The sequence below is a fragment of the Hypanus sabinus genome, unplaced genomic scaffold (assembly GCF_030144855.1).
Source record: "Hypanus sabinus isolate sHypSab1 unplaced genomic scaffold, sHypSab1.hap1 scaffold_52, whole genome shotgun sequence".
Taxonomy (NCBI): Eukaryota; Metazoa; Chordata; class Chondrichthyes; order Myliobatiformes; family Dasyatidae; genus Hypanus; species Hypanus sabinus.
In genome coordinates this window covers 1,136,289-1,163,714 of record NW_026781382.1, presented here as the reverse complement: position 1 = coordinate 1,163,714, position 27,426 = coordinate 1,136,289, and the positions used below count along the sequence as shown (strand labels likewise).

Sequence of the window (27,426 nt, the reverse complement as noted above, 5' to 3'; positions counted from 1 at the left end):
GCTTCTTTGGGTGTAACTGTGAGTATTTTGCGTGACGTTCTTTCATTTATGGCAGAAAAAACGATTAACACATCATACGAATAATAGACAGAAACGGTGCCTGATATGCCACTTGAGAGAAAAAAAAATCAGATGTAAATGATTGAAAATCATGCACCTAAAATATGTAATCATTATGACTATTTAACGCTCACTGTATACATATCATGTGTAAAGCACGGGATGCATTCTAAAGGAAAGATGAGAACAACCGAGGAGAACAAGAGATGTCAAAACCAACATAAAATCGAAAGCGAGGGCCTATAATAGAGCAGAATGTCCTGGGAAGTTAGAGGATTGGAAGTGTTTAAAACCAATAGAATGCAACTGAAAATCTTTAAGAAGGTAAAAATATAATCCGAAAGTAAGCTAACTATTAGTATTAAAGACGATATCAAAAATTTCTTCGGATATGTAAAGAGTAAATAAGATGGGCTATTCTTTATCGGTCCGGTGGAAAACAACGCCAGAGAGGTAGAAATTGGGGACAAAAAAATGACAGACGAAATGCAAAGGTATTTTGCATAAGCGTTCACTGTGCAAGACACAATGATGGCGTTCCAGATGTCAGGGGTCATAAAATGCGTGAAGTTGCAATGACGACACAGAAATTCTTGGAAATCTGAAATGTATGAAGGTTGATCAGTCCCCTGGAGCAGATGGTATACATCTCAGTGTAATGAACGAATTAGATAAAGAAATTGTGGAGTCCTCTCCAATGATCTTTAAGAATCACTAGAAGTTGCAAATTAGGATCTTAATTTTACTTAATCGTTCGTTATACCGAATTAGCATGTTTTACATGTCAGATAGAAATTAAGAAGTCAAAACAACATCAACAAGAATAGGGAACACGCTAGATCAAACCTATCGGGGTAGTATCGTGAGTTGTGGTTTTACTTTATTGGCAATTCTCCATAAATCTCTATTTCCCATCGGTTAAGCATTGATCTATTATCCGTTTACTTTTAGTTATTAATCTACCCATTACTCTATTAGAGGGTAGAAACTGATATCAACGTCTAAACAATGAATTTTGCAACCCAGTGTAAACTGATTTATGTTCTCTTCGGTCGGAAAATGCCCCAATTCATCTGTATCGCAGGATAGCTTATCAGCTTCTTGTCTCTAACCATGTACTTTTCCGTTTTCATCTATTCAGAATCCTGTTGGGAAGTCTTACCGGGCTGCATTTCCAACTCTTTCAGTCCCCCGGTGCGTCGTGTACCAGCATATCTTTGTATTTCCCGCCTCTTTAACACTTACATCATGCTCGGATCAAATTTCACACGCTTTGACGTTTGACAGCAGTAAAAACACCCTAAATGCCATTTTTCAGCAATTTGTTGACTTTTACAAAAATGACCCGAAATTCGCAAAACTGAAAATATGTTTAAAAATTACACTTTTGAGCAGATGTTACAATTTTCTTTTTTTTTACATTGAGGCTGTTCCGGGTCGAATTTGACCTGTGTCTATTGAAATGGATATTAAATCGCTGATACATTAATTAAGGATTAAAGTATATTGAGGCTGTTCAGAGTCAATTTTGACCCGTTCCGTTGAAATGAAGTTTACACCAGTGAAGCATTAATTACGGATTAATCAACTATTTACTAAAGTCCGATAGGCTATTTATACATTTTAAAGACATCTGTTGTTCAAAGTTTAGTACAGACATTTGTTATAAGGGGATTCTTGTGCAGTGGCAACATTGATATGGATCACCCTATGAAGGTATCGAATTTGAACTGCATGTAAGGGTTTCTTTAATCCCAGTTTCAGCTTGTTCAGAATCAACCACGCACTGGGACATTTACTGCCTGACTGTGGACGCCCCTGCTGTCCATTACTTCGTTCCTGCCGGCAACTAATGCCCATTATGGCATGTCCGATCTCAGCTGCATCCCTAATTATACTGGGTCTTCGTTTTGATCATTGTCCAGTCTTCAGACTTCTGGTCCACTGTTAATTTCACCAGCTACATCTGAGTCAGGGTGTGGAGCCAGGATCTCTGCCAGGAACAGTATACTACTTGCTCTTCATATCACGAACTACCTACTTAATTTGGAAAGGATTTGGAAACATAGTTAGAACAACATTAAATTATACTCACCACCTATGGTTCTGCCATCCTGCGATGTGCCTGACTTTTCATCTCGTCTGTCAGTTGCCGGATCTTGATTCGTTATTTCAATATCCTCCCTCGCTCTTTCGTTACCAGCACCGTGCTTATCTTCAGCAGCTCTTGGTTTCTCATTGTCTACACTATCTTCTTCATTCTCTGTACTTTCTTTCAATTCTGTGTCCGCCATATGACGTATCACGCCACATAACTCTGCAGGTGAATGTTAAATACAACAAAGGCGTAAGATCTGGGAAGCATTTTCCAATATCGGGAACAGCAAATGACACTTGTGCTTGTGGTAATGAAAAACTTAATATCTATAATAGACAATATGGACAGACTTATTCAATCCTCATCTGATCCAGAGGATGGTAAATCGTTGCTGGTAGATACGAGCACAATAGTTTCAAGTCCGAGATCTTGCCATTTTTGTGAATGCTGCATTTCAAAACTACTATGTCTGCGAAACTGCCGGATGTAAGTTTTCTTTTTACTAGTATTGTTTCTTTCTCTAGGTGTACCTGTGCATCTGGCGAAAAATTCAACTTTGAATTTGACTTTTGCTTTACCGAATAAATATCTAATTGGCGCCAGGATACCAAGCCAGAAGGGATGGCGACTCTAGCAATATTAGTAAATACGCCTCTTTAAGCTCATAGCTGTCCCAGGGTACGTCAAAACCAGTCTACCTAAACTGGTCTCAAATCCTCTACTGCGTTTGTTTTCCGCAACTTTCAATTTCCCCTCGTTAAACAGTTATCTTTCAAAAAGTTTTTTTTTAATCCCTTAATCTGCCGTCCCTATAGCCCAGGGTGTAAACTGATATTAACTTCATAACAATAAATTTTGCAAAAGACTGCAACCTGATTTATATCCTTCTCAGACGGACGATGTTCCAATTCACCTGTACCGCAGGATAAATTCTGGACTTCTTGTCTTTATTCCATGTCCTTCTCTTGTTACGTACCCATGGATATCTTGTATCTGTCACATACCATGTTATATTTGAAGTTATGCTGTGCATGAGGTAATGGTCTTGTGTTGGTGGAGTGTCGTCACTTTTCCGTAAGTGAGAGGTCATGTGTTAGTTTTTTTCAACCGGGTATGAAAGGACAACCATGTCCTGTGACTTCGGCAATTCGTTGCTGAATTCGCCAGTGACTCCATGTTGCTTCGTATTCGATGTTATGATGCAATATTATTTTAAAGTGGAGCTTTAATTTCTGCCTTAAATCTCAAAGTTTATTTCCAGCAGTTTTGCTTCAATACTTCCAGTAAAAGCCCAGATGGAAAGTTAAGATTTATCAAAGTTCGGGAAGCGAAGGATCGAGGAAATTTAACGTCGACAGTGATTCGACTTTTATTTAATCTTTGTACAAGGAATTAGTAACTTGCGTCCATGTTAACGCCTTCTTTGACAAAAAAGAGCAGAAAGTTGGATGCAGAGATTCTCCAAGTAAAGGTCAGTGCTTTTAAGCCGTTTTATTTTCTTCAATCGTAAATCCCTCGGCAAAGCATACTTCGTCTGGGAAAAGTTGTAACGGCGTGAAAGAGGCTTTAAATCAAGGAAAGTCTCTCCCTTAATTGACTGTAAATCATGTTGGGCGTTTTGCAATACTTCCTTCAAGAACTGAGTTCGCATTTCTTGCTTTAAGAACTGTCCGAGCTGCCGTACTGCAGCTGACCTCCGGTTAAGATAGTCTTAATTCTCTTTTTTTAGCAGTGTTAAATAACAGTTTTATTTGCAATATTAAAAAAAAAAAACTGTCTCAATCATATATTCCTTGTTGCTGGATCGTAACACAACATTGTCATCAGTTCAGATTCCTAATACGTATTCTTACACTGCTGCATGTCCAATTCTTACGTTCTCCAGGTGAGCCATTTGACAGCCTATATTTGTAATCACCTTCTCTTTCGGATTTTGTTTCCCAAATTTCCCTTATTCAGTATCAAGCACGCCCTGGGACATTTCCTGTCTGACGAAGGAAGGGCCCCTACTGTCCATTACATCGTACTGTCCATCAAACACAATTCCCTTCGCTTAACCAGTTATCTTTCAAATAATTATTTTTAATCTCTTTTTCGAGAAGACCACAACATCTCATTTCACTGCCATATGTTTTAGTTTATTTCTGTCTGAATCATTTCCATATTCATGATGTTCTTTTACTTCTGTGTCGTGTCGGGAAATGGAATAGAATTACAAGGTCTGTCTATCTGGACGATAGAGCTGAAGTGCCCGGTAGAGCGGCTCAGCATCGTAAACGTGCACGGTTACCGGCTATCGGAGGGACAGGACGAAGAAAGACGAGCAAATGCTACGGATAGGGCTGCACGGGCTTATTCTGTCCTCAATGCCGGTTACCGTATGGTTACTCCCGGAAATGGAAGCTAGCAATGCCGAAATATGAAGGACAATATAAACAGAAAATTTACCGACCGCAGTGGGAGTGACAGCATTGATCCTCGAGACTCTGCAGGAGCACAATGAGATTCCTAGTTCTCCGCAGTTGCTCTCTGTCCCGCAGAGTCCCGCGAGACGTATACTACTTCTTCCTCAAATCACGAAACAGCTACGTAATTTGAGAAGTATTTGGAAACATAGTTAGAACAGAATTAAATTATACTCACCACCTGTGGTTCTGCCATCCTGCGATATGTCTGACTTTTCATCTGGTCTGTCAGTTCCCGACACTTGATTCGTTATTTCAATATCCTCCCACGCTCTTTCGGTACTAGCACCGTGCTTATCTTCAGCAGCTCTTGTTTTCTCATTGTCTACAGTATCTTCTTCATTCTCTGTATTTTCTTTCAATTCTGTGTCATGATCTTCCGCCATATTACGAATCACGCCATATCTCCCTGCGGCTAAATGTTAAATACAACAAGGTAGTAAGATCCGAGTAACAATTTCCAATATTGGAAACAGAGAATGACACTTGTGCTTGCTGTAATGAAAAACTTAACATCTATAATATATAATATGGACAGAAGAGTTGAATCTTCATCTGATCCCGAGGGTGATAAATCATTCTGGGTAGATATGAGCAGGGTAGTTTCAAGCCTGAGATCTTGCCTTTTTTGTGAATTCGGCTGTTGGAAGGTCGTATGCCTGTGAAACTGCCGGAAGTAAGTTCTGTTTATACAAGCGTTGTTTCTTTCTCTGGGTGTACCTGTGCATCTGGCGAAAAATTCGACTTTGACTTTGCCTTTTGCTGTTCTGAATAAATATCTAATTGGCGCCAGGACACCAAGCCAGAAGGGATGGCGATTGTAGTAATATTGAAAATACGGCTCTTCAAGCTCATCGCAGTCCCAGGGAAAGTTATTGTTTATCTAAACTGGTCTCATAACCACCACTGTGTCTGTTTTCCGCAACTCTCAATTTATCTTCGCTTAGTCAGTTATTTTTGAAAAAACTATTTTTTTATCTCTTAATCTGCCTTCCCTGTAACCCTGTATGTAAACTGATATTAACTTCATAACAATAAATTTTGCAAACTATTGCAAACTGATGTATTTCCTTCTCATTCGGACGATGTTCCAAATCACCTGTACCGGAGCATAGATTCTGAACGTCCTGTCTTTTTTCCATGTCCCTCTTCTTTTTCATCTGTTCAGCTTCCTGATATGTATTCTTACTCGTCTGCATTTCAATTCGTACGTACTCTCGGTGCGCTATTTGCCAGCCTATATTTGTAATTAACTTATCTTTAGGAATTTCTTCCCCAACTACCCTTTACTCAGTATCAAGCTCACCTTGGGAAATTTCCTACATGACTGTGGACGCCCCTTCTGTCCATTATTTCGTACCTCCCGACAACTCATGTCCCATTATGGCGTGTCTGATCTCAGCTTTATCCCTAATTATACAGGATCTCCGTTTTGGTTCATTGTCCAATCTTGAGCCTGCTGGTCCATTGTTAATTTCCCCAGCTTCATCTTCGTTTGGGTGCGGAGTTTCAGGAACCTCATCGCCAATTTTTGGACATTTTGTATTCGGTACGGTATTTGTACAAACGTAAATCGGAGGAGACAATGCACGACTTTTCTGCGCAGTTCTGACTAAACTAATACAAAGTGAAGAAAAAAAGAACAACCGCTGTCTTTATGAAATGCATGTCACTGGAATTTAAGGAGTAAGGAAGTGCCGGGAACATTTGGTAGATTCGGCTCGTCAGACATTTACATTTACATTTACAGCAACCTGTCAGCTATACTGCAGTGTGTTAAAATTGTGTGCTTGCAAAACCTGATCCTTACCTTCGTTATCAGCACTGTGAACATCTTCGGGGCCTCCGCTTTTCGAGGAGTCGACACCATCTTCTTTCACTGCCATATGTTGTTGTTGATTTCTGTCTAAATCATTCCCGGTTTCATGATGTTCTTTTACTTCTGTATCGAATCGGGCAATGGAATAAAATTACAAGGTTTGGCTAACTGGACGATAGAGCTGACGTGCCCGATAGTGCGGTTCAGCATCATAAACGTGCAGAGTTACGGGCCAACGGAGGGAAAGGACGAAGAAATACGAGCAAATGCCACGGATGAGGCTCCTTGGGCTTCTTCTGTGGCAAATGCCGGTTACCGTATGGTTACTCACAGAAATAGAAACTAGAAATGCCGAAATATGAAGGACAATATAAACAGAAAATTTACCGACCGTAGGGGAGTGTCAACATTGTTCGTCGAGACACTGCAGGAACACAGTGAGATTCCCAGGTCTCCGCAGAAGCTCTCTGTCCCGCAGAGTCCCGCGAGAAGTATACTACTTCTTTTTCAAATCATGAAACACCTACGTAATTTGGAAAGGATTTGGAAACATAGTTTGAACAGAATTAAATTATACCCACCACCTACGGTTCTGCCATCCTGCGATGTGCCTGACTTTTCATCTCGTCTGTCAGTTGCCGGATCTTGATTCGTTATTTCAATATCCTCCATCGCTCTTTCGTTACCAGCACCGTGCTTATCTTCAGCAGCTCTTGGTTTCTCATTATCTACAGTATCTTCTTCATTCTCCGTACTTTCTTTTAATTCTGTGTCATGATCGTCCGCCATGTTACGAATCACGCCACATCTCCCTTCAGGTAAATATTAAATACAACAAGGTAGTAAGATCCGGGTAACAGTTTCCAATATCGGGAACAGAAAATTACACTAGTGCTTGCTGTAATGAAAGACTTAACGTCTATAATATATAACGTGGAGAGAATGGTTGAATCTTCATTTGTTCCGGAGGGTGATAAATCGTTTTGGGTAGATATGCTCTGGGTAGTTTCAGGCCTGAGATCTTGCCTTTTTTTTGTAAATTCTGCATTTCAAAAGTACTATGCCCGTGAAACTGCCGGATGTAAGTTTTGATTTTACTCGTGTTGTTTCTTTGTCGAGGTGTACCTGTGAATCTGGCAAAAAATTCGACTTTGAATTATTTGCCTTTTGCTTTACCGAATAAATATCTAATTGACGCCAGGATACCAAGCCAGAAGGGATGGCGATTGTAGCAATATTAGCAAATACGCCTCTTCAAGCTCATCGCAGTCCCAAGGACAGCTATTGTCTATCTAAACTGGTCTCATATCCACTACAGTATCTGTTTTCCACAACCCTAAATTTCCCTTCACTTAAACAGTTATCTTTCAAAGAACGATTTGTTTTAATCTCTTAATCTGTCGTCCCTCTAGCCCAGGGAGTGAACTGATTCTAACTTCATAACAACAAATTTTGCTAACTAGTGCAAACTGATTTAATTACTCCTCAGCCGTATGAAGTTCAAATCACCTGTAGCGCAGGGTAGGTTCTGAACTTCTTTTCTTTATTCCATGTCGCTCTCCTATTTTATCTGTTTAGGATACTGATATGTATTCTTCCTCGTCTGCATTTCAATTCGTATGTTCTCCCAGGGCGCTATTTGCCAGCCTATATTTGTAATTATCTTCTTTTAGGATTTTGTTCCACAACATGCCATTCTTCAGTATCAAAAACGCCTTCGGAATTTTCCTGTCTGACTGCAGGTCGACCCTGAAATCCATTATTTCGTACTTCCCGGCAACTAATGACCCATTATGCCGTGTCCGATCTCAGTTTCATCCCGAATTATACAGGATCTTCGTTTTGGTTCCTTGTTCAATCTTGATCCTGCTGGTCCCCTGTTAATTTCCCCAGCTACAGCTTCGTGAGTATGCGGAGTTTCAGGAAACTCATCGCCAATTTTTGGACATTTTGTATTTGGTAAGGTATTTGGTACAACTTAAATCCGAGGAGACAATGGACGAATTTTCTGCGCAGTTCTGACTAAACAAATACAAAGTGCGGCAAAAAAAAAAAAGACAAAGAAAAACATAAAGAACAACCGCTGTGTTTATGAACTGCAGATCACTGGAATATAAGGACTAAGGACGTGCCGGGAACATTTGGTAGACCTCGGCTATTCAGACATTTACGGCACTATTCTGACAGCAACCTGTCAGCTATACTGCAGTGTGTTACAAATGTGTGCTTGCAAAACGTGATCCTTACCTTCGTTATCAGCACTGTGATCATCTTCGGGACCTCCGCTTTTCGAGGAGTCGACACCATCTTCTTTCACTGCCATATGTTGTTGTTGATTTCTGTCTAAATCATTTCCGGTTTCATGATGTTCTTTTACTTCTGTGTCGTATTGGGAAATGGAATAGAATTACAGGGTTTGGCTAATTGAACGATAGAGCTGAAGTTCCCGATAGAACGGCTCAGCATCGTAAACGTGCACACTTACGGGCCATCGGAGGGACAGGACGAAGAAAGACGAGCTAATGCTACGGATAATGCTGCACGGGTTTTTTCTATCCCAAATGCTGGTTACCATACGGTTACTCCCAGAAATTGAAATTAGAATTGCCGAAATATGAAGGACAATATGAACAGAAAAATTACCGACCGTAGTGGGAGTGTCAATATTGTTTGTCGAGAATCTGCAGCAACAGAGTGAGATTCCTAGGTCTCCGCAGTTGCTCTCGGTCCCTCAGAGTCCCGCGAGAAGTATACTACTTCTTCTTCAGATCACGAAACACCTACGTAATTTGTGAAGTATTTGGAAACATAGTTAGAACAGCATTAAATTATACTCACCACCTATGGTTCTGCCATCCTGCGATGTGCCTGACTTTTCATCTCGTCTGTCAGTTGCAGGATCTTGGTTCGTTATTTCAATATCCTCCATCGCTCTTTCGGTACCAGCAGGGTGCTTATCATCAGCAGCTCTTGGTTTCTCATTGTCTACAGTATCTTCTTCATTCTCTGTACTTTCTTTTAATTCTGTGTCATGATCGTCCGCCATATTACGAATCAAGCCACATCTCCCTGCAGGTAAATATTAAATACAACAAGGTAGTAAGATCCGAGTAACCGTTTCCAATAGCGGGAACAGAATATGACACTTGTGCTTCCTGTAATTAAAGGTTTAACGTCTATAATATATAATGTGGAGGGAATGGTTGAATCGTCATCTGATCCGGAGGGTGGTAAATCGTTTAGTGTAGATACGCGCAGGGTAGTTTCAGGCTTGAGATCTTGCCTTTTTTTGTGAATTCTGTATTTCAAAACTACTCTGCCTGCGAAACTGCCGAATGTAAGTTTTCTTTTTACTAGTATTGTTTCTTTCTCTATGTGTACCTGTGTATCTGGCGAAAAATACGACTTTGAATTTTACTTTTGCTTTACCGAAAAAATATCTAATTGGCGTCAGGATACCAAGCCAGAAGGGATGTCGATTGTAGCAATGTTAGCAAATACGCCTCTTCAAGCTCATCGCAGTCCCAGGGACAGCTATTGTCTATCTAAACTGGTTTCAATTCCACTACTGTCTCTGTTTTTCGCAACTCTCAATTTCCCTTCGCTTTAAAAGATATCTTTCAAAGAACTACTTTTTCTTTTTTTCATCTTCTCCCAAACAGCCGTCCCTCTAGCCCAGTGTATAAACCGATATTAACTTCATAACAATAGATTTTGCAAATTAGTGCAAACTGATTTATGTCCTTCTCAGTCGGTCGATGTTCCACATCACCTGTTGCGCTGGATAGATTCTGAACTTTTTGTCTTTATTCCATTTCCCTCTCCTTTTTCATCTGTTCAGGATTCTGATATGTATTCTAACTCGTCTGCATTTCAATTCGTACGTACTCTCGATGCGCTATTTGCCAGCCTATATTTTAATTAACTTCTCTTTAGGAATTTGTTCCCCAACTTCCCATTATTCAGTATCACGCACGCCTTGGGAAATTTCCTGCCTAACTGGCGACGCACCTACTGTTCATTATTTCGTACCTCCCGGCAGCTCACGTTAAAATTATGGCGTGTCTGATCTCAGCTTCATCCCTAATGATACAGGATCTCTGTTTTGGTTCATTGTCCAATCTTGAGCCTGCTGGTCCACTGTTAAATTCCCCAGCTAGAGCTTCGTGAGGGTGCGGCGTTTCAGGAACCTCCACGCCAATTTTTGGACATTTTGTATTTAGTAAGGTATTTTGTACAAACGTAAATCCGAAGAGACGATGCACGACATTTGTGCGCAGTTCTGGCTTAACCTCCAACCTGACGGCATGAACAACGACTTCTGCAACTTCCGATGATGCCTACAGCTCTACCATCTCCATTCAGTGTACGCATTTCCCTCTGCCCCTTTAGCTTAATGCCTTCCCATCCCTGTTGTTCCTGACTGTTCCTTTTCCCTTCTATTTCGTCCAGGGCGTTCTGCCCTCTCCAGTTAGATCACCCTTTCTCCATCCCTGTATCGCTTTCACCAATAAAAGTCCCATCTCATTATTTCACTTCTGGCCCAGCGGTTTGACATATCACCTTGTTTATCTTCATCCACTCTCCCTTCTTTTTAACTCTACTGCTCATCTTTTTTTCTTTAGTCCTGCCGAACGGTCTTGGCCCAAAACGACGACTGAACTATTTTTTCATAGATGTTACCTATATATATCGTAATTCCCACAGAGACCCACGAGTAAGGTGGTCATTCAGAACATGTTTTTTTCCACTGAAGCAATATCCATTGCAGAAGCGTCGGCATTATCGTCAGAGGAGTTAATTTTAAAACGAACTCGAAGGGACAAATGTTTTTTTTTACTGTTTAAGGACTTTCTACAAGGGCACGATTGAGAGCATCCTAACTGGCTGCACTACTGCCTGGTATGTGAAGTGTAATACCGTCAATCACAGGATTCTGCAGGGAGGTGCTGACAGCCCAACGCATCTGTAGTTGTGAACTTCACACTATTCAAAGCATTTACAGAGGCAGGTGTGTGAAAAAGACCGGTAGGATCACTAGTGACCCGAGTCACGCCAACCACAAACTGGTCCAGCTGCTATCATCGGGAAACGGTACCTCAGTATTAAAACCAGAAGTATCTGGCTCCAGTACAGCATCCTCCATTGTTTATTTCACGCAGGTACATTTGTATTTCTATGCTACGTTTACTGTCCGTATGCACATGCTATTTATTACAAATTACTATAAATTGTACATTGTATATTTAAATGGAGACGTAACTTAAAGCTGTTAACTCCCTGTGCATGCGAATGGTGTACGAAATAAAGTGAATTTAATATAGTTCAATTCAATGTTAGTCGGAGGTGACTGGAACGGAGTGGAAGCATTTGCGTCAGCGGAGATCAGGAGGCTTTAAAATGAATATGCAGCAAATGCAGAAAAGTGGATCATATACATTCAGAAGGATGTCGTATCATTTATCACTTTGTATGGCACAGGTAATAGTGAACACAATATTTGCGTTGGTCGGAATGTTACGAAATAGAGGACTTGCATTTATGATGAAAAGACATTACAATGGTGCATGGGCTGCTATTTTTTTCTACTACAGTGAGTGCTAGTTGACTGGACCAGTCTGCCAGTCTTCGTGTTCAAGGCATTATTATTCTGCGTTAATAACCTGTGAGCTATACACCAACATAGAATAGAGGTATGTCGTTCCCGTACAGCAGAGGTAATGTAGTTGAGAATGGCACAGTATGGAAGATAACACACAGTGCTATGTTCTACGCAGAAGGGGAAAACATTTATTCTTTTAAACGACACAGCGGAGTTGGCACATGCATGAATTGATACTGCTCCGTTGATATAGCTTCGAATGTCAACTGCAGATAACAGTCAGTGCCTACTCTAGTATCGGAGTAAGATTCTGCACATCACAGCGGAAGACGACAGGGCAATTCAGACAATGAACACTTACAATATAGTTTGCATCTCATCATATTTAAATGGGAAAATATAATCTACGGAGGGAATGTATATATGTTTATATCAGGAAAATTGCTCGTTGAGATTTTAAATAACAATATCCATTATGTATATGCCATCAAAATTATTTTCTCTATTAATTGCCTAATTAATGAGGAATTTAGATCCGGTGAGATTAGCGTCATAGTCACAGACCTATGCAGCATGCACAACGCAATTCAGCCAGTACCATCATGACATATGCCCCAGTGGAAATGCATTTTTTGGTATTTAGTATGCACTTAGCTGTCTGATTGATGGAATAGCTTTCGTGCTTTCTATATATATTTCTTAACTAAATATCGTCGATCAATACCTGTTCTTTTAATTTCATTTATTAACGCATTCAAGGTTGCATTTATCTTCTGATGTCGCTCCATTATTTCCCAAAAATTTCGAACTTCATTATCACCATTTGTGCGAACTTTCCCGAACAGTAGCTTGCATGCTTCCTTTTTTCGTTTCTTATTGAAGAGATACATGACTCGCTGAATAATAATAACAAAAAAAATCAACAAGTTATCGAGTTGTTTTTGTTTCTGGAGCAGTGATATTTGCGAGAAATAAGCTTCTGCTTAATAATTTAAAAGCAAAGTTTATAAAGGAATGTGTTTTAGAAAATCTTACTAAATTAACAAATTTCCTGTTTGTGACGATCTTTATCAGCAAACATAAAAAAATTACTTATTTGGAACTGTATCTATGTACTGCCTAGCACATCCAGATTAAATGAAGATTTACTGTGGGAAGTGAAACATTCTTCAGCGAGGTGACCCCAATGCATGTTACCTGTCTGAGGACAATGTAGTCTAACTCTTAAGGTGTTAGGTTGTGTTTTTTTTTAGTTTTGGATATAACATTCTCAGCACTTCATTCTGTGAAACAGCAGAGTCATCAAGAACCAAATACTAGAACTCAAGTGGGTTAAGGCATTGGCCTGCATTTAAAGAAGACATTGAATATATCTTTACAAATAAGTTAAAGACTAATCCCGCTAACCCTGCCAGTGAACAAAGAAGAAATAACCAATTAGGATATAATTTGGTTTTGATTACATCATGAAGTTACTTTCAGTGATACCCCAGAGACTTGGACAGCTACATGGAGCTCAGACCACTAGGGAGCTATTGGTAACCCGAGGTAATTTCGAAGGTAGGTATAAAATCGGCAAAGCTTTGTGTATTGTGCTGTAGGTTTTCTATGCTTCTATTCGTAATTATTATAATCATCGTAATCATCACCATCATTGTCCTCATCACCACGATCTTCATCATTGTCATTATCAATAGCAGCTGCATCATATTGCTGCACAACACAACCGGGAAGTGGACTATATTTCCATCTTCGGTAATTTGGTATCGTCTTAAAACAGGAAACTGAACAAATGCAAAATTATGATGTTCGATGCAATGACAATTACTCTATTTTCATTTGGGATTTTTTGACAGTGCTAATAAAAGCAGGTCGTCAGATTAAATACTAAAAACTGAAAAAACAATACGGAGAGAAAAATTCAGGTATGAGCTCAGTCTAGCCAGGAATATAAAAGGGGATAGCAAAAGCTTTTTTAGCTATGTGAAGAGAAAGAAGATAGATAAGAACAACGTTGGCCCCTTGAAGAATGAATTGGGAGAAATTGTTATGGGAAACAGGGAAATGGCAACAGAATTTAATGCATACTTTAGATCTGTCTTCACCAGGGAGGACACAAGCCATCTCCCAGATGTATGGATGGGCCAGGGTCATACGATATTAGAGGAATTGAGACAGATTGACATTAGGAAAGAAACTGTGATGAGTAGACTGGTAGGACAGAAGGCTAATAAATCCCCGGGTCCAGATGGCCTGCATCCGAGGGTTCTAAAAGAGGTGGCTCAGGAAATTGCGGATGCATTGGTAATCATTTTCCAATGTTCCTTAGATTCAGGATCAGTTCCTGAAGATTGGAGAGTGGCTAATGTTGTCCCACTTTTCAAGAAGGGAGGGAAGGAGAAAAGGGAAACTATCGCCCTGTAAGCCTAACGTCAGTCGTGGGGAAGATGCTTGAGTCCATTATTAAGGACGAAATAGTGGCACATCTAGATGGCAGAAATAGGATTAGGCCGAGCCAGCATGGATTTACCAAGGGCAAATCATGCTTGACTAATCTTTTGGAGTTTTCTGAGGGTGTAACAAGGATGTTAGACGAGGGTAAGCAAGTAGATGTTGTGTACCTAGATTTTCAGAAGGCATTCGATAAGGTGCCACATAGGAGATTGGTGAGTAAAATCAGAGCTCATGGCATTGGGGGCAGGGTTTCAACATGGATAGAAAACTGGTTGGCAGATAGAAAGCAAAGGGTAGCAGTGAATGGGTGTTTCTCAGACTGGCTGGTGGTGACTAGTGGGGTACCACAGGGCTCTGTATTGGGACCACAGCTCTTTACGATTTATGTCAATGATTTAGATGAGGGCATTGAAAACTATATCAGCAAGTTTGCTGACGATACTAAACTGGGTGGCAGTGTGACATGCGAAGAGGACGTTAGGAGAATACAGGGAGACTTGGATAGGCTGAGTGAGTGGGCAGATACTTGGCAGATGTCATTCAATGTGAATAAATGTGAAGTTATCCACTTTGGAAGCTGGAACAAGAGGGCAGAGTATTGTCTGAACGGTGTAGAGTTAGGTAAGGGAGAAATGCAAAGAGACCTAGGAGTCCTAGTTCACCAGTCAATGAAGGTGAATGAGCAAGTGCAACAGGCAGTGAAGAGGGCAAATGGAATGTGGCCTTTGTTACAAGGCGAATTGAATACAAGAGCAAGGATGTTCTTTTGCATTTGTACAGGACCCTGGTGAGACCACACCTGTAATATTGTGTACAGTTTTGGTCTCCAGGTTTAAGGAAAGACATTCTGGCAATTGAGGAAGTGCAGCGTCGATTCACTACGTTGATTCCTGGGATGGCAGGGCTGTCTTACGCAGAGAGATTGGAGAGATTGGGCTTGTACACGCTGGAATTGAGGAGATTGAGAGGGGATCTGATTGATACGTTTAAGATACTTAAAGGATTTGATAGGATTGAGGCAGGAAATATGTTCCAGATGTTGGGAGAGTCCAGTACCAGAGGGCATGGATTGAGAATAAGAGGTCAGTTATGTAAAACAGAGTTGAGGAAGAGCTTCTTCTCCCAGAGAGTTGTGGAGGTGTGGAATGCACTGCCTCGGAAGACGGTGGAGTCCAATTCTCTGGATGCTTTCAAGAAGGAGCTGGATAGATATCTGATGGATAGGGGAATCAAGGGATATGGGGACAAGGCAGGGACTGGGTATTGATAGTGAATGATCAGCCATGATCTCAGAATGGCGGTGCAGACTCGAGGGGCCGAATGGTCTACTTCTGCACCTATTGTCTATGGTCTATTGTATATTGTCTATTAAGGAGACATGGCAGATGCGTGAGGTCGGAGAGAATTACAGTGCATAAGTAAGTAAGGTCGTACATGATGAGATGCCAACCTGACTATAGATTACTAAATAGAAATAATATTACCGGAGGAGAAAAATACTGAAAACTTGTAACTCTTCGTTAAGTGACTACTTTGTAAAGCCGATTTATCTTCTGATTCAATCTTCGGTTAAAAGTGACTTTCCAATTTGCAAACCTATTGAATGTCCACCATTTGACAGAAAGGCGAATGGTTGGTGGGTGTGTGGGCAGTGAATAAGAGTGCGTGTTCCTATTGAACGCCTAGCTTACAGTAGTTCGGACATAAACGTGAAACAAGAGAGCTGAATAATGAATTACTTTTTTCTGATTTACATCCAAATGAAGAATGCAGTGTTCTGAACCAGCAGCAACACATGAGTCCGGATTTATAAACAACCAAATTTATTAACCTCTGCTCAAACAAAACATCCAAAATTAAAACGACTAACTTAACCGGAAGTAAAAAAAAGTTAGGCAGCTATCTGTAGCTAACACTGACACTTAGAAATAGTTCATAAGTAGTTCTAATTCAAGCACAGACATTAAGGTATTAAATTCAAAAGTTCAGGTTTTCTATACAGTCAGTAAGGCGAGTCTTTACCGAAACAACGATTCCTTCGATGAAACGATGATTCTGCCGTTGAAAGCTGAGATATGCCTTTTCCAAAGAAATCCCCAAGAAATTAAGTGTCTTAAAGTAACTGAACTTTTGTCTGGAGGGTTATCACTGCACAAATCTTCCTGACTTTTCAGTGCTTTAACTCAAACATGCCTGCCTCAATTTCCGGAAAGAAGGTACAAAAATGTCGATCACTCCCAGAACACCGAACGACATTAACTTTACCCAATCTTTCGGGTTTGGATAATGCTGGTAATGTCTTCACTCTTCATAACTAACTGTACGAGAAAAAAACACAAACTTGCAACAAACAAAACCAGTGGCGTATTATCACAAAGTCGCCAAACGACATTAACAGGGTTGCAACGTAAATTACAATGAATAACTGCGTCACGGTTGCGGGCTTTTCTTTTATGCAATGCCATCACGTGACATTACATACCCCACTGTCACAAGGCCATTACATCATCCAACTCTGAAGCCCATTACATCATCCTACTCACAGGACCATTACATACTTCCACTCACAAGATCTCACGGTGACATGTAACACCTCCACTCAAGGGAAAACAAATGGTCTGTTGGGAGCAAACTTTTAACAACTATTTAAAAATAATCAAATAAAATAAGAATGTATAAAACCCAGAAGATATACAATATACATGTAATTATTATGCAGCACTTTACAAACTAATATACGGTAGAGTGTATACAAATTTAAAATATCCACTCAAAAAATAACATTGTTAATTCAACATCAGTGCAGACAATGGACAATTACATTATCGTTGCTTCCAAAGTGAGTTATGTAAATATCATGTTCCTGTAAAATTAAACTCCATTTCAGTAATCTTCTGTATTTGTTTTTCATCTTACTGAAAACACTACCAGATTATGATCAGTGTAAACCACCAGTGGTTTCTGCGTTGCTCCAACATAGACATCAACATATTGCAGAGTCAAAAAAAGGTAGAATAATTATTTTTCTATGGTTGAATAATTTATTTCATGCTCATTAAATTTCTTCGAAAAGTAAGCCACCGGATGATCAGCCTCCTCAGCGTCAGTGGTTTGGAGAGATACTGCTCCTGCAGCCTCATCACCGGCATGCATAGCTAATGAAAATGGGTTCTCAAAATCAGGTGACCTGAGCACAGGTTGATGACATAACGTAGCTTTCAATTTATCAAATTCCTCCTGACAAAGTACTGTCCAATTAAAATTTTCACCTTTCTTCAGGAGTTTAGTTAATGGAAAGGCAAAGTTAGCAAAGTTCTTACAGAATTTGCGGTAATATCATATCATCCCCAAGAATCTTCTGAGAGCCTTCTTTGCAGATGGAGTAGGTACCTACAAAATTGTTTGCAATATTGCCTGAACTGGAGCCAACCTACCATGACCCACAATCTTTTGGAAGAGGACAGCGAGGCTTGAGAGGAAGTGCGGCGGCGGCCATTTTCAAATTGTCCAATTGCTTCTCAGATCGGAGTTCTGAGAGGCGGGACTGCGCAGGCGCGTGAAGGAGGCCCGGGAAGGAGGGAAGATAGATAAAGAACGCCGCCTTAAGAAGCGGGCAGCTTCGTTTGCGGGCAGCGGAGTGAGCCGGGCGCAGAGTGTAGGGCTTGGGCTCAGAGAGCTTAGGCGGAAGAGGGCACAGTAGGCTTATCTTTTGTTCTTGTATTTTCAGTTATTTGGGAGGTATGAGTGTGAGGACAGCTTGTTGTTCTCGGTGTCGGATGTGGGAGATCCTGGAGTCTCGGAGCCTCCCGGACGTCCACATCTGCGCCAGGTGCGCCGAACTGCAGCTCCTGAGGGACCGAGTTAGGGAACTGGAGCTGCAGCTTGATGACCTTCGCCTGGTCAGGGAGAGTGAGGAGGTGATAGAGAGGAGTTACAGGCAGGTGGTCACTCCGGGACCACGGGAGGCAGATAGGTGGGTTACAGTCAGGAAGGGGAAGAGGCAGGTACTAGAGAGTACCCCAGTGGCTTTACCCCTTGACAATAAGTATTCATGTTTGAGTACTGTTGTGGGGGGACAGCCTACCTGGTGGGAGTGACAGTGGCCGAGCCTCCGGCACAGAGGACGGCCCTGTAGCTCAGAAGGGTAGGGTTAGAAGAAAGTGGTCCATAGTAATAGGGGACTCAATAGTCAGGGGCTCAGACAGGCGTTTCTGTGGAGGTGACCGGGAGTCCCGGATGGTAATTTGCCTCCCTGGTGCCAGGGTTCGGGACGTTTCTGATCGCGTCCAAGATATCCTGAAGTGGGAGGGTGAAGAGCCAGATGTCGTGGTACATGTAGGTATCAATGACATAGGAAGGAAGGGGGAAGAGGTCCTGAATCGAGAGTATAGGGAGTTAGGAAGGCAGTTAAGAAGAAGGACCGCAAAGGTAGTAATCTCGGGATTACTGCCTGTGCCACGCGACAGTGAGAGTATGAATAGAATTAGGTGGAGGATGAATGCGTGGCTGTGGGATTGGAGCAGTGGGCAGGGATTCAAGTTTCTGGATCATTGGGACCTCTTCTGGGGCAGGAGTGACCTGTTCAAGAAGGACGGGTTACACTTGAATCGTGGGGGGACCAATATCCTAGTGGGGAGGTTTGCTAGGGCTACAGGGCGGACTTTAAACTAGTAAGATGGGGGGGGGGGGCGGGAGACTATTTGAGGAGACTATGGGAGAGGAGGTTAGTTCACCAGTGGAGCAAGTAAATAGACAGTGTGTGAGGGAGGAAAGGCAGGTGATGGAGAAGGGATGAGCTCAGCCCGAATATGTAGGGGAGAAGAAAGAAAAGGATAATAAATTTGGATGCATTGTTAGGGATGGAAAGAGATGAGGAGATGGAGAGTATCTTAAATGTATCTATTTTAATGCTAGGAGCATTGTAAGAAAGGTGGATGAGCTTAAAGCGTGGATTGATACCTGGAATTATGATGTTGTAGCTATTAGTGAAGCATGGTTGCAGGAAGGGTGTGATTGGCAACTAAATATTCCTGGATTTAGTTGCTTCAGGTGTGATATAGGAGGGGCCAGAGGAGGAGCTGTTTCATTGCTTGTCCGAGAAAATCTTATGGCGGTGCTTTGGAAGGATAGATTAGAGAGCTCCTCTAGGGAGACCATTTTTGGTGGAATTGAAGAATGGGAAAGGTGCAGTAACACTGATAGGAGTGTATTATAGGCCACCTAATGGGGCGCGTGAGTTGGAAGAGCAAATGTGTAAGGAGATAGCAGATATTTGTAGTAAACACACGGTGGTGATTGTGGGAGATTTTAATTTTCCACACGTAGACTGGGAAGCTCATTCTGTAAAAGGTCTGGATGGTTTAGAGTTTGTGAAATGTGTGCAGGATAGTTTTTTGCAACAATACATAGAAGTACCGACTAGAGATGGGGCAGTGTTGGATCTCCTGTTAGGGAATGCGATAGGTCAGCTGACAGATGTATGTGTTGGGGAACACTTCGGGTCCAGTGATCACAATAGCATTAGCCTCAATATAATTATGGAGAAGGACATGACTGGATCTGGAGTTGAGATTTTTGATTGGTGAAAGGCTAACTTTGAGGGGATGCGAAGGGATTTAGAGAGAGTGGATTGGGTCAAGTTGTTTTATAGGAAGGATGTAATAGAGAAATGGAGGTCATTTAAGGGTGAAATTATGAGGGTACAGAATCTTTATGTTCCTGTTAGGGTGAAAGGAAAGGTTAAAGGTTTGAGAGCACCATGGTTTTCAAGGGATATTAGAAATCTGGTTCAGAAAAAGAGGGATGTCTACAATAGATATAAGCAGCATGGAGTAAAGGAATTGCTCGAGGAATAAAAATAATGTAAAAGGAATCTTAAGAAACAGATTAGAAAAGCTAAAAGAAGATACGAGGTTGGTTTGCAAATAAGGTGAAAGTAAATCCGAAAGGTTTCTACAGTTATATTAAAAGCAAGAGGATAGTGAAGGATAAAATTGGCCCATTAGAGAATCAGAGTGGTCAGCTATGTGTGGAACCGAAGGAGATGGGACAGATGTTCAATGATTTCTTCTCTTCGGTATTCACTAAGGAGAAGGATATTGAATTGTCTAAGGTGTGGGAAACACGTAAGGAAGTTATGGAACCTGTGACAATTAATGAGGTGGAGGTACTGGCGCTTTTAAGAAATTTAAAAGTAGATAAATCTCCGGGTCCTGACAGGATATTCCCCAGGACCTTGAGGGAAGTTTGTGTAGAAATATCTCTGACGGAGATCTTTAATATGTCATTAGAAACGGGGATTGTGCCGGAGGATTGGCGTATTGCTCATGTGGTTCCATTGTTTAAAAAGGGTTCTAGAAGGAAGCCTAGCAATTATAGACCTGTCAGTTTGACATCAGTGGTGGGTAAATTAATGGAAAGTATTCTTAGAGATAGTATTTATAATTATCTGGATAGACGGGATCTGATTAGAAGTAGCCAGCATGGATTTGTGCGTGGAAGGTCATGTTTGACAAACCTTACTGAATTTTTTGAAGAAGTTACGAGGAATGTTGACGAGGGTAAGGCAGTGGACTATATAAGGTAGTCTATATGGACTTCAGCAAAGCCTTTGACAAAGTTCCACATGGAAGGTTAGTTAAGATGGTTCAGTCGTTAGGTATTAATGCTGGAGTAATAAAATGGATTCAACAGTGGCTAGATGGGAGATGCCAGAGAGTAGTGGTGGATAATTGTTTATCGGGATGGAGGCCGGTGACTAGCGGGGTGCCTCAGGGATCTGTTTTGGGGCCAATGTTGTTTGTAATATACATAAATGATCTGGAGGCTGGGGTGGTCAATTGGATTAGTAAGTATGCCGATGATACTAAGGTAGGAGGTGTTGTGGATAATGAGGTGGATTTTCAAAGCTTGCAGGGAGATTTATGCCGGTTAGAAGAATGGGCTGAACTTTGGCAGATGGAGTTTAATGCTGAGAAGTTTGAGGTTCTACATTTTGGCAGGAATAATCCAAATAGAACAAACAGAGTAAATGGTAGGGCATTGAGGAATGCAGAGGAACAGAGAGATCTAGGAATAACTGTGCATAGTTCCCTGAAAGTGGAGTCACATGTAGATAGGGTGGTGAAGAGGGCTTTTGGAACGCTGGCCTTTATAAATCAAAGCATTGAGTACAGAAGTTGGGATGTAATGCTAAAGTTGTACAAGGCATTGGTAAGGCCAAATTTGGAATATTGTGTGCAGTTCTGGTCAACGAATTATAGGAAAGATATCAATAAATTAGAGAGAGTGCAGAGACGATTTACTAGGATGTTACCTGGGTTTCAGCAATTAAGTTACAGAGAAAGGTTGAACAAGTTAGGTCTCTATTCATTGCAGCGTAGAAGGTTGAGGGGGGATTTGATCGAGGTATTTAAAATTTTGAGAGGGATAGATAGAGTTGACGTGAACAGGCTGTTTCCATTGAGAGTAGGGGAGATTCAAACTAGAGGACATGATTTGAGAGTTACGGGGCAGAAGTTTAAGGGAAACACGAGGGGGAATTTCTTTACTCAAAGAGTGATAGCTGTGTGGAATGAGCTTCCTGTAGAAGTAGTAGAGGCCAGTTCAGTTGTGTCATTTAAGGTAAAATTGGATAGGTATATGGAAAGGAAAGGACTGGAGGGTTATGGGCTGAGTGCGGGTAGGGGGGACTAGGTGAGATTAAGGGTTCTGGCACGTACTAGGAGGACCAAGATGGCCTGTTTCCGTGCTGTGATTGTTATATGGTGAAATGGTTATATAATATAACCACGGTAGGTCAGGGTGGCATGACCAAATTCACTTTTAACTAAATTAATAGCTCGGTTAGCTTTTGAAAGCCTTTCAAACAGGTTTTCCCCGCTGCAGTGACATGTGCTTCCCAAGTGTCATTCCCTTCAACTAAATTATCCATATAGGCATCTGCATATTTTAACCCATGAATCGCAGATCTAAAACATTTTCTGGAAAGTTCCTAATGCATTCTTCATTCCAAACGGTCGAACATACTATTCATATAACCTAGATGGCGTTACAAAAATATCTATCAGTCAGTGGAACATATCAATACCTTTTTAACAAATCAATCTTTTCAAGAAACAACAACATACACAAAATGCTGGTGGAATGGAGCAGGCCAGGCAGCATCTATAGTGAGAAACGCTGTCGACGTTTCGGGCCGAGACCCTTCGACAGGACTAACCGAAAGGAAAGATAGTAAGACATTTGAAAATAGTGGGGGAGGGGGAAATGCGAAATGATAGGATAAGATCGGAGGCGGAGGGATGAAGCTAAGAGCGGAAAGGTGATTGGCGAAAGTTATACAGAGGTGGAGAAGGGAAAGGATCATGGGACGGGAGGCCTCGGGAGAAAGAAAGGATGGGGGGGGGGAACCAGAGGGAGATGGAGTACAGGCAAACAACTAAATATGTCAGGGATGCGGTAAGAAGGGGAGGAGGGGCATTAACAGAAGTTATAGAAGTTAATGTTCATGCCATCAGGTTGGGGGCTTCCCAGCCGGTATATAAGGTGTTGTTCCTCCAAACAGAGTTTGGATTCATTTTGACAGTAGAGGAGGCCATGGATAGACATTTCAGAATGGGAATGGGACGTGGAATTAAAATGTGTGGCCATTGGAAGATCCTGTTTTTTCTGGTGGACAGAGCGTAGGTGCTCAGCGAAACGGTCTCCCAGTCTGCGTCGGGTCTCACCAATATATAAAGGGCCACACCAGGAGCACAGGACGCTGTATACCACAATAGCCGACTCACAGGTGAAGTGTCGACTCACCTGGAAGGACAGTCTGGGCCCCTGAAGAGTGGTGAGGGAGAAAGTGTAAGGGCGGGTGTAGCACTTGTTCCGTTTACAAGGATAAGTGCCAGGAGGGAGATCGGTGGGTAGGGATGGGTGGGACGAGTGGTCAGGGTAGTCGCGTAGGGTGCGATCCCTGCGAAAAGCAGAAAGGGGGGGGGAGGGGAAAATGCGCTTTGTAGTGGGATCCCGTTAGAGGTGTCGGAAGTTACGGAGAATTATACGTTGGACCTGGACGCTGGTGGGATGACAGGTAAGGACAAGGGGAACCCTCTCCCGAGTGGGGTGGCGGGTGGATGGTGTGAGGGCAAATGTGCGGGAAATGGGAGAGATGCGTTTGAGAGCAGAGTTGATAGTAGAAGCTCCTTTGTTTAAAAAAGGAAGTCATCTCCTTCGTCCTGGAATGAAAAGCCTCATCTAGAGTTTGCAAGAAACTTTGCTTTTCCTACGTTATCTACCCTGGGGTTTGGATACGCATCTATTTTTTATGGCATTTACTTTCCTGTCATCAATACAGGACCGAATAGTACTTTTGGTTTAGGCAACATGACACAATGTGAACTCGAATTCGAAGTAGAAGGTCTAAAACATATTTATTTTCTAACCTATACTTCATTTCTTGTTCGGCAAGTAAACATTTTCCATGTTCATTGGAAATGGATGTTGCTCTATGTTTTGGGCATTCCCAACATTCTCATCAGCTATTGATGAGAAGCTGATCTGGATCTTTTAGGAACGTCTGGAAATAAATCCCTGTGTTTTAAAATTAACTGTTTCATGTGCTGGCTCTGCCCTGGCTGTAAATAAAATGATTTCCCATCAATAATTTTCAGAATTGTCGCATTTGTTACTCTGTCAGAATAATGTTCAGTTTAAAATAAGCCTCAGATGGATCACCATATAGTTCCAAGAAGGATCAGACTCATGATTATTGATCATAGCAGTCACTGTAGCAGACTGTTTCTCATAATATGGTTTTATCATATTTTTATGATAAAGCTGTGTTGGCCTTCTTTGATCCGGTGTTTTCACACATCATCATTAACTTTAGATATAAACTCAAACGGTCCATGAAATTTAGGTTGTAATGCGTTCCATTGCAGCGCAGAAAGAACCAACACCTTGTCTGCAGGCAGAAATGACCTCATTCTAGCTTCCTTGATATACCAGGTTTTCATTCTCTCCTGAGCAGATTTTAAATTTTCCTTTGCTCGGCTACAAGCTTTTTGTAATCTCTCCTTAAATTTTAAAACATAATGCAGCAAATTAGTATGTACCACTTTATGAATCCACTGCCAAACTCCATGGCCAAACACACTTTCAGAAGGACTAAAACCTGGGGTTGTCTTCACTAACTCCCGTACTGAAAATGAAAAAAAATTGTGCGCTTTATCCCAATCCTTTTTCATTTTCCAATCAGTACTTCGTAATCATAGTTTTTAGGGAAGAATTGAATTTCTCTAATGCCCCTTGCATTTCTGGGTGGTATGCAGACGAGGTAATCTGTTTGGCACATAGATTATAAACTAGCTGTTGGAATAATCCTGACATACAATTACTTCTTGCACAGCCTGGATCTCCTCAGGCAACCCAAAGTACGTAAATAAACTTGTAAAATTCGTTACTGTTTTAGCCTTTATATTCTTGAGAGGTATTGCCACAGGAAACACGGACGCTGTGCACATGATGATCAGTAAATATTCTTGGTCAGTTTTAGTTTTCGGGAATGGGCCTATACAATCTAAATTAATTTTGGGGAACGGTTCCAAATAATTTTGGAAAATGGGGCAACTGGGGGGACATGATTAAGCCCCAAAACTTATTAATATCCCGGACAAGCCCCCTATTTTTGTTATGAACCAGTAGCGACAGATATGCAAAATGAGTCTGAATATATAAACAAACAACCAGATGTATTAACCTCTGCTCAAACAAAACATAGTAAAGTAAAACCAGTTAACTTAACCGAAAGTAAACAGTTAGGCGGTTATATCTAACGACCACTCAAACTTAGAAATAGTTCTTAAAGTGTTCTCATTCAAGCGCAAACTAAAAATGTTAATTCAAAAGACGAAGTGATTTATACAGTCATTAAGGAGAGGCTTTTCGGAAATCAGGATTCCATCGAAGCAATGACGAATATGCCGATCATAGCTGAGATCTGCCTTGTCCAAAGCAATCCCCGAAAAATGAAGTGTCTTAAAGGTCCTGAACTTTTGTCTGGAATGTGGTCACTGCACATACCTTCCTGACATTGCAGGGGTTTAACTCAAACGTGTATGCCAGAATTTCACGAACGAAGTTTCAAAAATGTCCATCACTCCAAAACACCGATTGACATTAACTTTACCAACAATATTAACTAACAAGATTAACAAAAGCCCAAGCAAACGAAAGAGGATTTTCAAGAACTTAAATAACTTAAGATAAGCAGAAGAACAATTTGAGTTTCACTAGATAAGGAAGCAAAACGACTGAGCAAAGAGGGGTTGGCATGAGTCTCTGGAATACACCGGGGAATATTCATAGCAATGAAGCAATAATTAGACAACAGGGATGGTTAGAAAATGCAATGATATCCAAATCAAACACCTACAAATAACTTGCTAATTATATTATATTATCCTAAACTTAATGTTAGTGTTAAACACAAGGAGCGATTTAAAATCTCCCAAATACGAAAAGAGACACATACGAAACAAAGTGGGAAAAAAAAGGACCAGTCCAAGGACAAACAATTATACATGGGAGATAAGCAATACAAGAAAAACTGCATACTCATGAAATGACACCGAGAAAATGCGGTCCACATACTAACTAAAAGAAAATCTTTCTGCATTTCTAAGCAAAAAATACACTGCAGATGTTGGGGTCAAAGCAACACGCACAACACGCTGGAAAAAATCAGCAGGCTGGTCAGCTTTCGTAGAAACGAATGCTCGTTTCTACGGATACTGCCCGACCTGTTCAGTTCCTCAAGCGTGTTGTGCGTGCTGCTTTCTCCGTTTCTAAACATCTGACCGCAACCCTTCTCGAGCCGAGTCCTGGCGTCTCACGTTGATCGGCTTGATATCGATGAATATCAGACAGCAGAGCAGGACCTAAGATATCATGTTCAGAACTCCTCCTTTGTCCGGACTATACCCCTGCCAAGTGATTAATTATAACAATTGCCCTTTAACTTGCAGGAGACAAGCAATCTTCGCACAGCATATGAAAGGGCTTCGTTAATGTTCTTGGCGGAAAGGATGGCCTAGAAGTAGGGGCTAAATGACTACAGTATAGGGATTTAATTTAGATACATTAAAGGGAGGGTAAACTAGTTTAGAGCTGGAAAACTGTAATCTGCAATTTACAGGATTGATGTTCTTATCACCAGTGAAAAGCCCTCTGAAGCGAGAAGAAAGCTGCGGGATTCCATTTTAAGAGGGAGGGAGCCAAAGAGGCTGCTGCATGGAAAAAAGAAGGCTTTTTCGTCTTCTTTTGTTGGCATGACATTGTTGTCTCACTGAAACAAGGCCAAAAGACCTCTTGGCTTGAAGCCATCGTTGTGTAATTGAAAAGGGACAGTTAGAGAAAACGCAAATAAATATGATTTTTTTTTTATTTGCAATGAAGCTGGAGTATTATAAACTCAAAATCGTATTGTGAATTATATGGTGAAAACAAATTTAATTTAATATGTTTAGTTCTGATCTTGATGCCCAAGGAAATTTCGGTTTTGTAGGAGGATAATGATCCGTGGGTGAAAATATTCTTTGATGAAGAATGCATGAATGATACTGAAATTAAAGTAGATGAATGAGATTAGATCTAATTATGTACTCTTTGTCGGGTGTTCGACCGAACTGCTATGGAGATGCTACTCCCCTGGCCTGGGGAATATGAAACGAGAGATAATGGTCACAAGGTGTAGCCTTTTGGAAACGAAGCGAGAAAAAAAAATATAGCTGCATATTGAGAAAGTTCTGAATGTTTGGCATTATTTCTGTTAGAGAACTGTAATGCAAATCCTTGCACATATATTCCAGGTTAGGTAGTTAGTCATAATAATCATAATTTTGAAAGGTGGTGCAGGATTGAGAGGTTTATAACTGTC

At 41.1% G+C, this 27,426-nt stretch overlaps 1 protein-coding gene across 1 annotated transcript in view; it reads right to left on the bottom strand.

Annotated features, from left to right (window-relative positions):
• LOC132389264 (uncharacterized) overlaps window positions 1-27,426 on the bottom strand; it is a 42,553-nt gene that overhangs the window by 2,705 nt on the left and 12,422 nt on the right. The window contains exons 3-9 of the mRNA XM_059961759.1: window positions 12,769-12,940; window positions 9,281-9,511; window positions 8,690-8,821; window positions 7,024-7,254; window positions 6,434-6,565; window positions 4,802-5,038; window positions 2,156-2,377 (exon numbers count right to left, since the gene is read on the bottom strand). Of these exons, the coding sequence (XP_059817742.1) occupies window positions 2,156-2,377; window positions 4,802-5,038; window positions 6,434-6,565; window positions 7,024-7,254; window positions 8,690-8,821; window positions 9,281-9,511; window positions 12,769-12,940 (1,357 nt within the window). The remainder of the gene's footprint in view (window positions 1-2,155; window positions 2,378-4,801; window positions 5,039-6,433; window positions 6,566-7,023; window positions 7,255-8,689; window positions 8,822-9,280; window positions 9,512-12,768; window positions 12,941-27,426) is intronic.